General features: G+C 38.9%; 1 protein-coding gene across 2 annotated transcripts in view; it reads left to right on the top strand.

Moving 5' to 3' along the window:
- The window catches only part of WWOX (WW domain containing oxidoreductase), a 913,938-nt gene that overhangs the window by 269,458 nt on the left and 630,608 nt on the right, over positions 1–13,872 (top strand). For both annotated transcript variants that reach the window (XM_033127955.1, XM_033127954.1), the window contains exon 8: positions 911–1,175. In XM_033127955.1, coding sequence (XP_032983846.1) covers positions 911–1,175 — 265 coding nt within the window. The remainder of the gene's footprint in view (positions 1–910; positions 1,176–13,872) is intronic.

Raw genomic sequence — 13,872 nt, forward strand, 5'->3', positions numbered from 1 at the left:
AGAGTTAATTTAATGAAGCAAACTGTTAACAAGGATCCTTAACAAAGATGAGACCATCATCTAGAAAATTCCTCTTGTCATGATCTATTTTTTAAAGGCAATTACTACTTTGTTTTATTTTAAAAAGAAAGAGAGAAAAAGAAAGAAAAGAAAGAAAAGGAAAGAAACAAACAGCTGGTGTTTAACGACTCCGTCAGACCCAATTATAAAACATCAACTACTGACTTTGATTTGTGTGTATCCATGCCATGGGTATACTTAAAAACATTAGACTCTGCCAGAACTCATTTTGGCTTTGTTTATATTTGCCTTTTAAACATGTAAGACTATTGATGGCACCTCACCAAGGTTATAACCCCTTTATAATCATTAATTTTTAATCTGGAAAAAGTCTTGGAGGCAGCAAGACTCATCTGTATATTTACTTGGATGCTCAAATGAAAATATACAGGTCTCAAGCGTTGGCTAAAATGACCCAGGAAAGCCCCGTCAAAGGTTAGGAATGTGATATCTTTCTGTTTCCAAAAGCAGCAGCCCTTTATTTAAGACGCTTTTCCATGTAATTTAATTATGCTTGAACTTCCTGTTGAAGGTTTTGAAAAAAAAATGTATGTTAGAGGCGAGGTGTGGGGGCTCAGTGTTCAGCATGGGAAGACCTCTCCATTTATGAGTTTGGGCCTTTATTAAGTCTATCTTTGGGTCCAGTTGGCTTATATTGTTAAATCTCCGTTGTCTATTTGTAAGGGAAACTTTGTTTCGATATTTGCACAACTGAGTTTTCAGTAGTCTCTGCATAGTTTTGCAGATTCGTAATAAAAATAAAAAACACTGTATCAGAAGTCAGAGGTTGGCTGCTTCATGTCATATTTTCTGTTTTTATAATTTATTTTATTTATTTATTTATTTTTAGATTTACAGATATTAACGATTCCTCGGGAAACCTAGACTTTAGCCGCTTGTCTCCATCTAAAAATGACTACTGGGCCATGCTGGCTTACAACCGGTCCAAACTCTGCAACATTCTCTTCTCCAACGAGCTCCATCGCCGCCTCTCCCCGCGTGGGGTCACGTCCAACGCTGTGCATCCGGGGAACATGATGTACTCCTCCATTCATCGCAACTGGTGGGTGTACACGCTGCTGTTTACCTTGGCCAGGCCTTTCACGAAGTCTATGGTAAGTGAACGGCTTCTGTCGCCGCAGACACGTTCAGTGTGCTTTTATGGGGAGGGTCCTAGGGAAACCCGACGCGTGTTTTCTTCAGCCTCTCGCCTCGTGTAATGATGAGTGTGGGCTTGAGCATCACGTCATCGGGCCTATTACAGCCACTGGAAAGGGCTCTTGAACACATTTCCATTGACTCTAGGTTGCATCTGTTTCTCTAAATGTGCCTCGGAGCGCCGGATAGAAGATGTGGTTTTTCAATATTGTGTTAGGTATGGCTGAAAGTCTTGATAGCAATGATTGATTTTCTTTTGATATGATTTTTAAAAAATGATTGTTCAGAAAGTGCAGTAGTTGGAAATTGTGTTTTGTGTTCGTAGGTGAAAAACATGGATTTGTGACTATTGAATTATCAGCTGATGTGATTTCTTTGCTTCCACTGAGAATCTGTACCTGATGTTCTAAATTCTTCTTTTAATGGGTGTAAACCTCTTCTGGGGTATACTTTGTCGGCTAGACGTGTGTTTTATTCTTGATTTCCCCAAAGACTAATCCTTTTGGATGAATCACACTACTGTGGTTAGATTTGGAAAGATTCACAAAGGTAAATACGACGTTTTTACGTTTTTGATGGCCGTATAACAACCATATCTAAAAACTTCTTCCATGAAAGGCTTTTAGTAAGAAGAAACTTGAATGAAGAGTGCGTATTTTATACAATATATTTTGTGTGGTATTTTTCTAAACTACAGATCTTAATCTAGCTGTTTAGTATGGTAGCCACTGGACACATATGGTTATTGAGCCCTTGACAAGTGGCTAATATAACTGAGGAACTAAATTTTTAATATAATTTAATTTTAATTAATTTAGATTTAAGTAGCCGGATGTGCCTAATGGCAGCCATATTGGAACGCAAGGTTAAATAATGTATGTAGTACAGTGTCGGTTGTGTAGTAGATGTGCAGTACTTCTTGCCATGATGGTTGTTATTCTTGTATTACGTTGGTCCTGAAGATTATTTTCCAAAGTGCAATTGCCACTGTTGGATACAAGGGTCATGGAACTAAAAAACTCTGTAAATTGGGAATCTGGTGGTAGTAGTTGGAGGACCTCTGTTCCTGGCCCCAGAGCCCCAGGGAGAGGGTTATTGGCAAGGTAGGAAGGGTGCCCAGGTAGAAACAACTTGGTTCTCCAACCTGTACATCTGATCCCTGCAGAAACACCTGTAGGGTGTACTTTACATGTTCCTATCCCCAAGTGATTGGAAAACAGCATCTTTTAAATGCCACAGATGTGTGGGTTTTTTTTTTACATAAACCTTTTAGATTATGAAGACTATGAAATATGTAGCTAAGTTTAGATTCTTAGGAAAATTCTCTCTAATACTATCTTTTTTTTGTATTTGGAGATTATTTTTTAGCTCTCCGAGTTCCAGATGACTAGGATTATAAAGAGATGGGATGGGAACTAGGGACTCATTTGTCAAATCTCTTTCATAAATATTTAGGGCTCCGTATTCCGAAGAGGAATCAGCATGAGTATAGACCTGGGATCACTGTATCTCACCGGTAGGACAGACTGGGCTTATTGGAAAAGTCACCCACTTGTTTTATCCTTCTGTGTGTTGCTTGGCATTGCTTCCATCATGATAAGACTTGTGTTTCATGGATGAAGGTTGCTCTCTTCCACTTCTGCCATTGTAATGCAAACACATTTTTGGACACAAGCCACGCAGTTGCATTCCCGTTCCTACCCCATGTAAATGTTGGATTCCTAAATGCTCATGAAGAAGCTTAGTGTAGATTCAATGTCTCCGTCACCAGATGGCTAGTGTTTCTGCATTTCACTTGAGAGACAATGTTTTCCTGTTGACATGAGTGTTGCTGGAGTATACATTCCATTGCACAAGGTCAAGGAAACAAGAAGCACAACCCAGCCTCGTGCTTGAAAGTCCTGCCTTTGCTTCTCCAGTATAGCTGGCTCCCTTAAGTATTAAACAGCAGTATTCTAATATCAACGTCCCTTTTTTATTTGCTGTGACTTGCTGTGACTATGGTGATTTTAGTTACAGTAATTAGGTCACCCTTCATGGAGTCAGGCTATTTTAAGTGCCTCTTTAAGGAATATTGTTGCAGATCAGTAATTTTACAATTGGATGTTCTTGTGCAACTTTATTAAATGTAATCTGTCTTTTAAATGTTGCCCTTTTACAGTTATACATTTCTAATTGTTGCTGTAAATGCATTATCACTTTGAAATTAATTAATTTTTCCATTTTGGCCGCCTGCAGTATAATAATCACTAATGAGAAACTCATAGGGATTAATTCTCAGCACAGCGACCCCCACTGGTAAAGCCATGCCTCAGCCACCTCTTCCTCTTGAGGTCTAGAGAAGTTTTGTCCCCTCTCCCTCCAGTTTATGATAAAATAAAAATAAGTAGATAAAAATGGGAATAGGATTTTTTTTTTAATGTTTCAAAAACGACGCAGGATTCTTCAGCTAGCTGCTTTTGAAACATCTTAAAGGGAACTAAAGTTTCCTGGGAGCTTACAAATAATCAAGTTACCTCCATCATGTATGTGTTATATGTTTTTTTTCCCTCTCTATATGAAATTTCCTGTCTCTTTTTTATGCAATTAAAATACTCTAAAATTATATTTTGCATATGTATGCATGTATGTGTGTTGGTATATATGATATACTCATGCATACACATTGCTTTATGGGGCTTAACTCACAAAGCCAGGCATATTGTATTTTCAAGGATAATTTTGTCTCTTTGCCGTTGTCTCCGTGTGTGATGATTTTGGCTTCTTGCCATACTCTCAAGTAAGATGCAACTTGACAGTGTAGACCAGACACCATGCGGCTTTATATATCTTAGCATATATGTCTTAGTGTGTCTCACAACTGTTCTACAGTGTTAGAATTATTATCCTTATTTTGCATGTAAAAAGAGCAGAGGACTTACCTTACTTGTTCAAGAAAATAGTGTTTCCCCTTCAGTCCCCTCACCAGGGATTCCCAAGTCCACTTTCTTTGTCCAAAGCACCGCAGTACGTCTGCCACACATATCTCCTCATGCAGGTATGCTTGCTTTCTCAACATGTCTGGAAGTACCTTTGTGAAATTACCCCTCTGCCCAACCATTTTTTTCTCCACCTGAGCTTTCAGCTCTGGTAAACAACCTCTTAGCTGGAGTGCCTAGGTCGAGTCCAGCCCTTTGTGGACCGGCATGTAAATTTGAAGCTGAGCACCCTCACGTGCCTCTTAGGGTGTTTTGTGCAACCAAATATTTGTGTTGGCAGGTAACAGAAAGAATATCATGTGTGAGGGTAGCAAGAGCTTAGCAGATGTTTTAGGGAACTGCATTTTCAAATCATTTTACATTAAAAAAAAAAAGAAAACAGCTTGAGTTTGTAGAACTTCTGAAACGACTGGGTTACGTTTCCTGTGGCCGTGTAAAGCCAGTCATTGTACTGAGTTTTAACAGATGTGCCGCTGCCCTGCTAATGGACGGGCCTGCATTGCCGGTTCTGTTGCACAGTTATAAATTATAACTAGAAAAAGCACAAGATGTCATTCTTCTAACCTTCGGGAAAGCCAAGCCGGGTAATTCCGCCCTTGAAGAACCTGCTGCAGGGTGATTTATAGTTGGACAATTTAAAATATAATGAAGGAGATAATAGATGTTGATTTGTTCTTTAAATTAGTATTTTAGAAAAATATTCCCTGCACCTCCCCTTTAAATACCTGCAGCTGACTACACTGTAGATATTATCAAGGACACAAAAAACCCGTTTGAGTCTCTTGACACATTGGAATAGAAAGCGGGGGACTTCTTTCTGTGTTGGGAGGAGGAAGTAGGATTTTCAAAGTGGAAATTTCAGCATATTCTTTACTAATCTAAATATTTTGAGACTCCCTGGTGAGGGTTGAATTCTCTGGCTGCCTTGTTCTTGCCAGTCCAGATATGTTAGAAAACCAGACTCCTAGGACCCTTTTGTGGTTGGGCCACACTGGAGCTTTCCTGCAGACCCCCACAGAAGGACCTGGCTCGCTGAGGCCCCATCCCCGCAGCCTCAGAATTCTTCTTCTCCAGTATTATCATTAGCATTGGTTTTATTAGTCATCTCTCAGTTCTGTCTGGAGTTTTACAGTTTACAGTGTTTGCTCAATTCAGAGTCCAAGGGAGATGGTAAAGCGAAAAAGAGCAAAGAATTTAGAATCATTAGTCCTGTAATAAAAACTTATGTTCCCCCCCATTTTTTTTTTATCAGTTTTATAATTTTGAAATTATTCAGCCTCTCTGAGGCTCATTTTCTGTATCCGTGTAGACATTTGGGGCTGGGAGTTATTATCACCCGGTTAAAAGTTGTTGTAATAGCAGGAGATTTGTTCTTCTCATATACCCAGAAGTCCTGCGGTGGCTAGGCGTGTGTTTTGATTATTACATAGGCATCTCCTTTGTGATTGTCTTGGTTTTCCCCTCATGCGTGTAACAAGATGGCTGCAGCAGTGCCAAACATCATCGCATCTTACGTGATAAGGTCTGAAGACAAGATGGGTGGGGTGGGGCCCCTCCCGGCATACCTCCCTTCTTTATCAAGAAGGAAAACATTCTGTCCCAAACTATCCTCCCTAGAAGACTTCGTCTCAGCTCCCACTGGCCAGGATCGAGTCATTTGTCCATATCCTTTAGGCAGGGGAGGCTGGAAAAGTACATTTCTGGCTTTTTGTGTCTCTAGGGTGTGAGACGAGATCTGATGGCAAGGTAAAAGAGTGGAATAATGGCTTTCACACGGGCACTATTGAATAAGTGTGCATACTCGTGTAGTTTCCTCATAGGTCATATGGGAATGCTGTCTATTTTATAGGGTCATCGTGAAGGCAAATGAGCATTGACTGAAAGGCACCTGGCCTTATCTGGTCCCCTTCCTCTCAACCAGCTTTACCTCAAGCCACTTTCAGCCCCATTCTCTTTTCTTCTTCATGGTGTTAAAGCATACTGTTCTTTAGTCTAGAATACTCCTTTCCTCCACTCTTGGTCACTTTCTACTCATCCTTCAAATCTCAATCCAAACATTACCCCGCAAGGAAGCATTAGATAAAGATTTGGTCAAGACTTCCCCGTATAGGCTCTCATAAGAGTTAATTCTTATACTATAATACTATCTGACACGTACACCATGCTGAATGAATGAAGGATCGTCGGAATTTCTCCTGCATAGCATTTAACGCAAATGTCATTTAGAGAAATGATTTCTGTAGTTTTGTATTCAGTGTCTTTCCCACTCTCTTGAAACTGCTGTTTTTGCCTTTGTACTGCTATATCCCTGGTCCATAAAGTAAATGCTCGGTAAATATTTGTAAATGAATAAATGAAAGATGGTTAGGTGCTTAATGAATGGCAGTCATTAGTATATTCCTTATCATTAGTCTTCCTGAGGTGCAGGGGACTGAAGTTTAGAATCTGTAGATAAAGAAACGGATGAGCCTTGCACACCCACTCAGAGTCACATAAGTATTACATAGGAGAGCTGGAACCAGAACCAAGGGGCCCCCCAGACTCCTGGGCAAGTGACACATGAAGTCTACCCAGACGTGTGTGTAGGGAGGGAAGGTATTTCAGAAGAGAACAGCAAGGCATAGGAAAGATAGGATAAGCTTCAGAGGTGGGCAGCGGTCAGGTCCAACCCAGGCTAATTCTTAGCCACACTTCATAACCCGATTGAGATGTTTGCGTAAGGAGCGGCCAGTTAGCTCAGTTGGTTAGAGTGCGATGCTTATAACACCAGAGTTGCCGGTTCGATCCCCGCGTGGGCCAGTGTGAGCTGCGCCCCACCCCACAACTAGATTGAAACAACTACTTGACTTGGAGCTGAAGGGTCCTGGAAAAACACACTTAAATAAACATTTTTAAAAAGATTCTCATGTAAAACTGGGATGTTATACTCACTTGTGTTGAGACTTGAAGGAGATCCTGGATGTATAGCATCTAGAATGTGTAGACGCTTGATAGACATTAACTGGTGTTATAATTGATTTGTGTCGAGAAGTAAAGATCATGAACATACAGTAATCAGAACATGCTTGACACTCAATACACATTTCTTATTGTTATTATCATCATTATTTTTGCAGACAAAAAAAGGCTTCCCATTCTCGTAAAGGTGGTTCTGTGTCTGTCACAGAAGGTCTGATTCTCCCTGTGAACTAAGTTAAGCATGAAAACATAATACGAGTCAGAGTAAGCACTGAGGCAACATAGAGAATGGGAAGTAGGACTTGATGGGCTTCCACAGTGAGCAGTGAACGTGGTCCTGGCTGCTTATTTTTAAAGCTACGCGCAGTACACCTTAGCTTGAGGAAAGCTTAGCCCTTTTTACAACAAAGAGAAGGAAAACAGTGTCTGGCTTTGTGAGGCCATAGCATCTCATTGCTGTATTTTTCTCTGCCGTGCTTTTTAGTGTTTTAAGCCTGGTTAGGCCTTTGTTTGAGCACCCGAGAGGGGAAAAGAAGTGACTATCTGGCCTTAATATGTGTGAAAAATTATTTAATGAACATTTAGCCAAGATTTGAAATTCCCCTAGTTTTATCTTCCTCGTTTCCTTTTCTTCTGTGTCCCCGTTGGCACTTTGGTAATGCATTGCCTCGTTTTAACTCTCTTTCTAGCTCTTTTCTAACTTTTAAGTTAGTGGTGCCTTCTTTGATCCTCCCCCTTTCAGTTTCCTTTTCTCCAATTTCATACTTCTTTCCAGTGATTCTTGGCCGCAGCACAGTTTAGACACTGGAAGCCAGCACGATTAAACAGATGCCAGGAGTTTGTGTTGCCCCGTGATGATGTTTCTGAAATGTTTCTTCTATGAACATTGATTCTTGTATAACTCACCGGACACGTTGATTTTTCCTTGTGAGGTGGAAGGGAATGTTTTTCTAGCAGCGGTACAGAGAACTCGAATCTGGTGTTCTGAATTATTCAGAAATTAAAATCCACACCGTCCCCGCTTCTTACTATACTAAGATGAAGGAATACCTTGAAAATCAGTTGAGGGCATGTTCTCTTGTTACCTAAGAACTTACCAAGTGCCAGGCTCCAGGCTCGTGGGCTTATGTCTTTATGTCTTGTTTCATGTATTATAATTGTTGAGTTTGCTGTCAACAAACAATTGTGTGTCTCTGAGCAAGTCACTTACTGTCCCTGAGCCTCAGTTTTCTCATCTGTAAAATGAATCTGTTAACCAAGATCAGTCGTCCCGTGGCTTTGGATTTTATAGAAGGGTACAATTTGAAAGGAAATTATAAAGGGAGACGAATGCAAGTTCACACTTGTTATTCTGAAAACTCTAGATGAAAGACACACCCACCACCATCCATCACCACCATTTTATAAAAGAATGGGTATTTTAATGCCAAAAACTGTGCAGGACGTGCTTGTAGGACAAAAAAGCAGCCCTTTCAATTGAATTGAATACATTCAACTTCAGGAAAAATCTGCTAATTCCAGTCTTGCTGTTGCTGATGTTGTCATTGTTTAACATGCCAGGCTTACACGTGGGAATACCTAACCTAGCAGATTCCAAACGTACCATTTCAGCTAGAACATGCTTCTGTGTGTCTTTTGGATCCAGGTTCCAAACTTTCAGTAAAACTAATTGCACTTCAGTTAAATGAGTGATGAACTTGATGTAAGTCTGTCTGTGAAATGCAGACCGTTCTAGACTCTCCATAGTGTTGTGAAGGGAAACAAAGTGATAGAGCTTTGAATCGCAGTGGAAGCTGACCGAATAGGTAGGGTTGCTTTTTTTTTTTCTTTTTCCCTCACAAGCACCTGTTTCAGCCTATATCATTTTATAAATATCACACCCCATCTACTTACCTCACAGTTTCTGTGGGTCTGGAACCCGGATGTGACTTCACTGGGCCCTTTAGGGTTAATGCACAGGTGTCGCAAATCAAGGTGTCAGCCAGGTTTGTAGCCATCTCAAGGCTCAACTCAAGAAGTTGAGTTCCAAGCTCACAGTAGCATGAGGACTTTGGTTTCTGTCTGGCTTTTGTATCGCTGGAGACCCCTCCCTCGGTTCCGTGTCACATAGACCTCTCCAGCATGGCAGCTGACTTTATGAAAGTGTGTGACCCAAGAGGGAAACAGACTCTACCAGCAGGACAGAAATCACAGTCCCGTGTAACTTCACTACGGAAGTGACATCTCCTTACATGTACCCATTCTTTCTGTTAGAAGCATGTGGGTCTGACCCACATTCATGGGGAGAGGATTTCATAGTGGCGTGAATACCAGCAGCCAGGGATTATTGGGGATCCTCTCCGAGGTTGCCTGTCACTTTTTAGGTTTCTTTTTAGGTTTCACAGTTTTGGTTTCTTTTCTTCTCTCTCTCTCTCTCTCTCTCTCTCTCTCTCTCTCTCTCTCTCTCTCTCTCTGTTTTTCCATTGTGCTTTTTGGTATTCTATATGGTGGCAGATTTATTCTTCGGCCTTGATTATTTCCTGGCCGCAAGCCATAGCTTTCGTTATTGACATGTTTATCTTTGCTTTGCTGTTCTCCTATTTGCATCTTTTCTATATTCTTGTCCTCCCTCTTTCTGGGCTAAGAGAGGTACCGGATACACCCATTTTGTTTTTTTTTAATATATTTATGCCTTTCTCCCTCATGATGGGAGATAAGATTTAGTCCTTTAATAAGAAAGCTTATGAAAAGAATAAAGAACTGTGTGAGTTATGTTTCCTAAAGTCAAGTATTTGTTTTCATGCTGCTTTAGTTGAAGGGGGCTGTGTTAATCGATGGCCCAAATTTTCTTTCTAAAGAAACATGTGTTGCCGAGTTTTGATTTGAGTTTCAAAAATTGGCCAGAGACCTTTTTTAAGCCACAAAGGTAGAGAAGGCTCACCGATCATTGCAAAGCTCGTGTAGATTATTATTCTTATTTCAGACTATGTATAGTCTTTAGGAATTTTGTTGTTTTTAATTTTGGTTTTTTGTTGTCGTTGTTGTTTAGTTTTGTTTTTAAGTAGGAATCTAAGAAACAAAAGCTTTTATTTTGCTGTTTTCAAAAAATATTGTAGAGATTGATTTGGAATGCTGGAGTTTGGTTTTCATGTTATAAAGCCACTCCTGTTAAATGTCGTAAGTAAAGTATCTTATTTAATAATATTCTAATTTCCGCTGTGAAATATCAAGCTCTTTTACTGAACTGGGGCTTTTTGCTTCTCCACATACCACCTTGTATAGAATCTGTACCACTTGAAACATTTCATCCTTGAGTTTCATATGATGGGTTCTCTTTAATCATTTACATTTTGAAAAAAGAAAGTGAAATATTCTTTAAGAAGCCAAAGTAATCCACGGGAATGTATGGTGTTTGTTCAGCTGGATATCTTATTTATTTGAAGTACTGAGAGAAATCTCTTCTGACTGCTCAAAAAAGGGAAGAATAAACAGTAAGACTGTCCAAGTAACCTGAGCTAGAAAGTCCCTCCTTTCACAGAAAAGTTATAAAAAGTATGTTCTCTAGATCCAAAAAAAACACTGTGTATCTACTACTGAGACCTGCATAATGTTTTCTTAGTATTCTCACTCTTTAAAAGAAAAAAAAAAACTATAAAATCTGGAAACTTAAATTTTTTTTGATGTTTTAATATTCCTAGCCAGGTGAATGCACAAAGTCCTGTTTTTCCATCTTAGAACATAACATCCCTTGTCGGCTTTTGTGTGAGCTATGTGTCATTTCTCTCTTTGTTGATTCTCTCTAACCATAAATTATCAAGTAATGAAATTAGCGTGGATGAAATCTCAACATTAACCCTTAGCACATTTCCTATAAAGGAAGCATTAAGATGTTTAAAAGGAAAAAAAAATTCAGAAGAATTAGATTCTGGAGCTTACCCATTCCGGAAAATAATATAGATTTCTTCCCTTTTTATTTTCTCTGTTCCAGCCACAGGAATGAGCTGACATATTTCTTGTGGCTGGAAAGGTGGGTACATACTGGATTCTTTTCTCCTTCACCTGGAGGGATCTTTTCTATGCTGTGGTTTGCTTTCTCCGTACACTTAAGCTTGTGTTTCCCATCTTCCAGTGTCACTTCATCTCATTGCCAGGCTCAAGGCTCTGTTAGGTTCATATTTTTAAAAAGTTAAACATTAAGCTTATCTTTACCAAGGTCCCCCTGGTCATTGACATGCGTCCACGCATCTCTGTAACAAGATTAGACATATATTTGATGCAGACATGTATTTATTTGATGTATGGGAGGTTCGCTGCCAATTTTCCCTCAGTATGTGTATGTTCTGTAGGTCTAGTGGACAAAGACAAACAATAATAACAACAAAAACAACAGCTCACATGTATTAGGACTCAACCTGTGCCAAGCAAGCCCTGTTCTAAATACCTTTGTGTGTGAACTCATTCATTTCCCACTATCCACTACCAACAGAATAAGGTGGGTAGGCCCTGAAAACAGCGTGTCGATGTGTTCGGTTGAAGAAGAATGCATTGTGATGTAGCAGAAAAGCATGGGCTTTTCCCAGCCCTTCCTTCTAGTAACCTCCCTCATTGTGGGCAAGTCACACTTCCTCTCTGGGCCTCGAGTTTTCCTTTCCTCTATAAAATGGAGAAAATAGTTCGCACATCTTTGGGTTATTGGGGGAGTAAGGCTCAGCTCAACTCTAAGGCTGTAGTAGACACTCAAGAAATGCTACTTTTCTTGGCATCTTCCCAATCAATGTAAACTTTCCTGAAAACTTACTGAGTAATAAGAACGCATAGTAAGCTGTTGTAAAGGGTATTGTCTATTACATGACCCCAAAACATATGAATTTCTGCCACTACGTGTGAGAAACACCCTTTAACTCTGAACTCCAAGCAAACCTTGTGAGAAACTACCATAATACTCTCTGCTTGATAATGGAATTACAACATAATGTACTGTTGGAGCTCCTTGTCCAATTTTAGGCTATTTTAAACCATATTAACACTAATGGTTAGCATATCAAACTTCACTGGTTTTTAGTGACTCTGATGCATTTTGTTCACCTTGTTCTAAGCTTGGTCTTTCCTTAAGTCACCTTAGATCCCTCTTTTGGAGGCAGTCAAATATGAATTAATAATGTAATTTAGATCGAAGTACAGGCATATCCTACACAATCTCTTAATCATACCACATCAAAAGCAAGTTCATCTTGGTCCATACTTTTGGACATATTTCTATATCATCCATGTTCAACCAACGAGATTATATAACACCCTCTGAAGAAAAGTGGATAGTTTTTTAAAGTCATTTTGTTTTCAGATTTTTGGAACGTTTTTACCTTTTTTTTTTTTAACTTTTCTTAAATATGACTTACATCATACTAGTTATTACTTGCTGGCAAGCAGTATACCAGCTGTCCAGGTGGTAAATCTTTTATTCAGCTATGTATGTGTTTATGTATATGTAGATATGTAATCACAATTCTTCAATATCTATTGAATATATTTATTCCTTTTTTGGCCTTATTTTTTTTCTGTTTCACAACTATTCTCTTTTCCCCTAATCCCACTGTTGTTTTCTAGTGAGCTATTTATATCTTAACTATATCCTTTTGAAAAATTATTTAGTGTTCACTTCATTTAAAATGGTTTATAAAGCCAGCAGGAGCTAGCAATGGCAAAGGACATGGTTACTTATAGACAGTAAGTATTCCTTAAATGGGTTTTTTCGTTGTTGTTTGTTTGTTTCATCATGCGGCTAGGTATGCACATTTATAAAATCTGTTTGGGGGAAGGGAGAGATAAAAACCAGTTATTTCAGTCTCTTATTTCGATCCTGAGGCTTTTTTTTTTAAACTCTGTGTTTATGAATAAAACATTTTAATCAGAACTATATCAACACTGATCAATTTTTTTATGTGGAAGTCTAATACAGGGTGAATTCCATTAAGTCAATTAAATACCCTGATCAACATATATGGTCAATTACTTTACAACAAAGGAAGCAAGATATGTAATGGGGAAAAGACAGTCTCTTCAATAAATGATGCTGGGTAAACTGGACAGCCACATGCAAAAGAATGAAACTCGACCACTGTCCTATACCTTATACAAATACTAAAATGGATTAAAGACTTGACTGTAAGGCCTGAACCCATAAACTCCTAGAGGAAAACTCAGGTCATAAGCTTCTTGACATAGGCCTAGTGATGATTTCTGCATCTGACTCCAACAGTAAAAGCAACAAAAGCAAAAATAAATAAGTGGGACCACATCATCATACTAAAAAACTTCTCCACAGCAAAGAAAACCCCTCAACTAAATGAAAAGGCAACATACTGACTGGGAGAAAATATTTGCAAATCATATATCTAATATGGGTCTAATATACAAAATACATAAAGAACTCATACAACTTAGTAGCAAAAAAGAAAAATCTAATTTAAATGGTACGTATTATTGTACCACTTGTGACCACGTGGATGGACATTAAGGGCATTATGCTAAGTGAAATAAGTCAGACAGAGAAAGACAATTACTGTATGATCTCTCTTAAATGTGGAATCTGAAGGAAAAAAAAATCTCATAGATACAGAGAACAGGTTGCCAGAGCTGGGTGGTGGGTGGGAGAAATGGGTGAACAGTTTATTTATTTATATTTTTTTTAGTTTAAATAAATTGTTTAAATAAAAATAAGTAAATAAAACTCACTTTGATC

This window comes from Rhinolophus ferrumequinum, chromosome 15 (assembly GCF_004115265.2).
Source record: "Rhinolophus ferrumequinum isolate MPI-CBG mRhiFer1 chromosome 15, mRhiFer1_v1.p, whole genome shotgun sequence".
NCBI lineage: Eukaryota > Metazoa > Chordata > Mammalia > Chiroptera > Rhinolophidae > Rhinolophus > Rhinolophus ferrumequinum.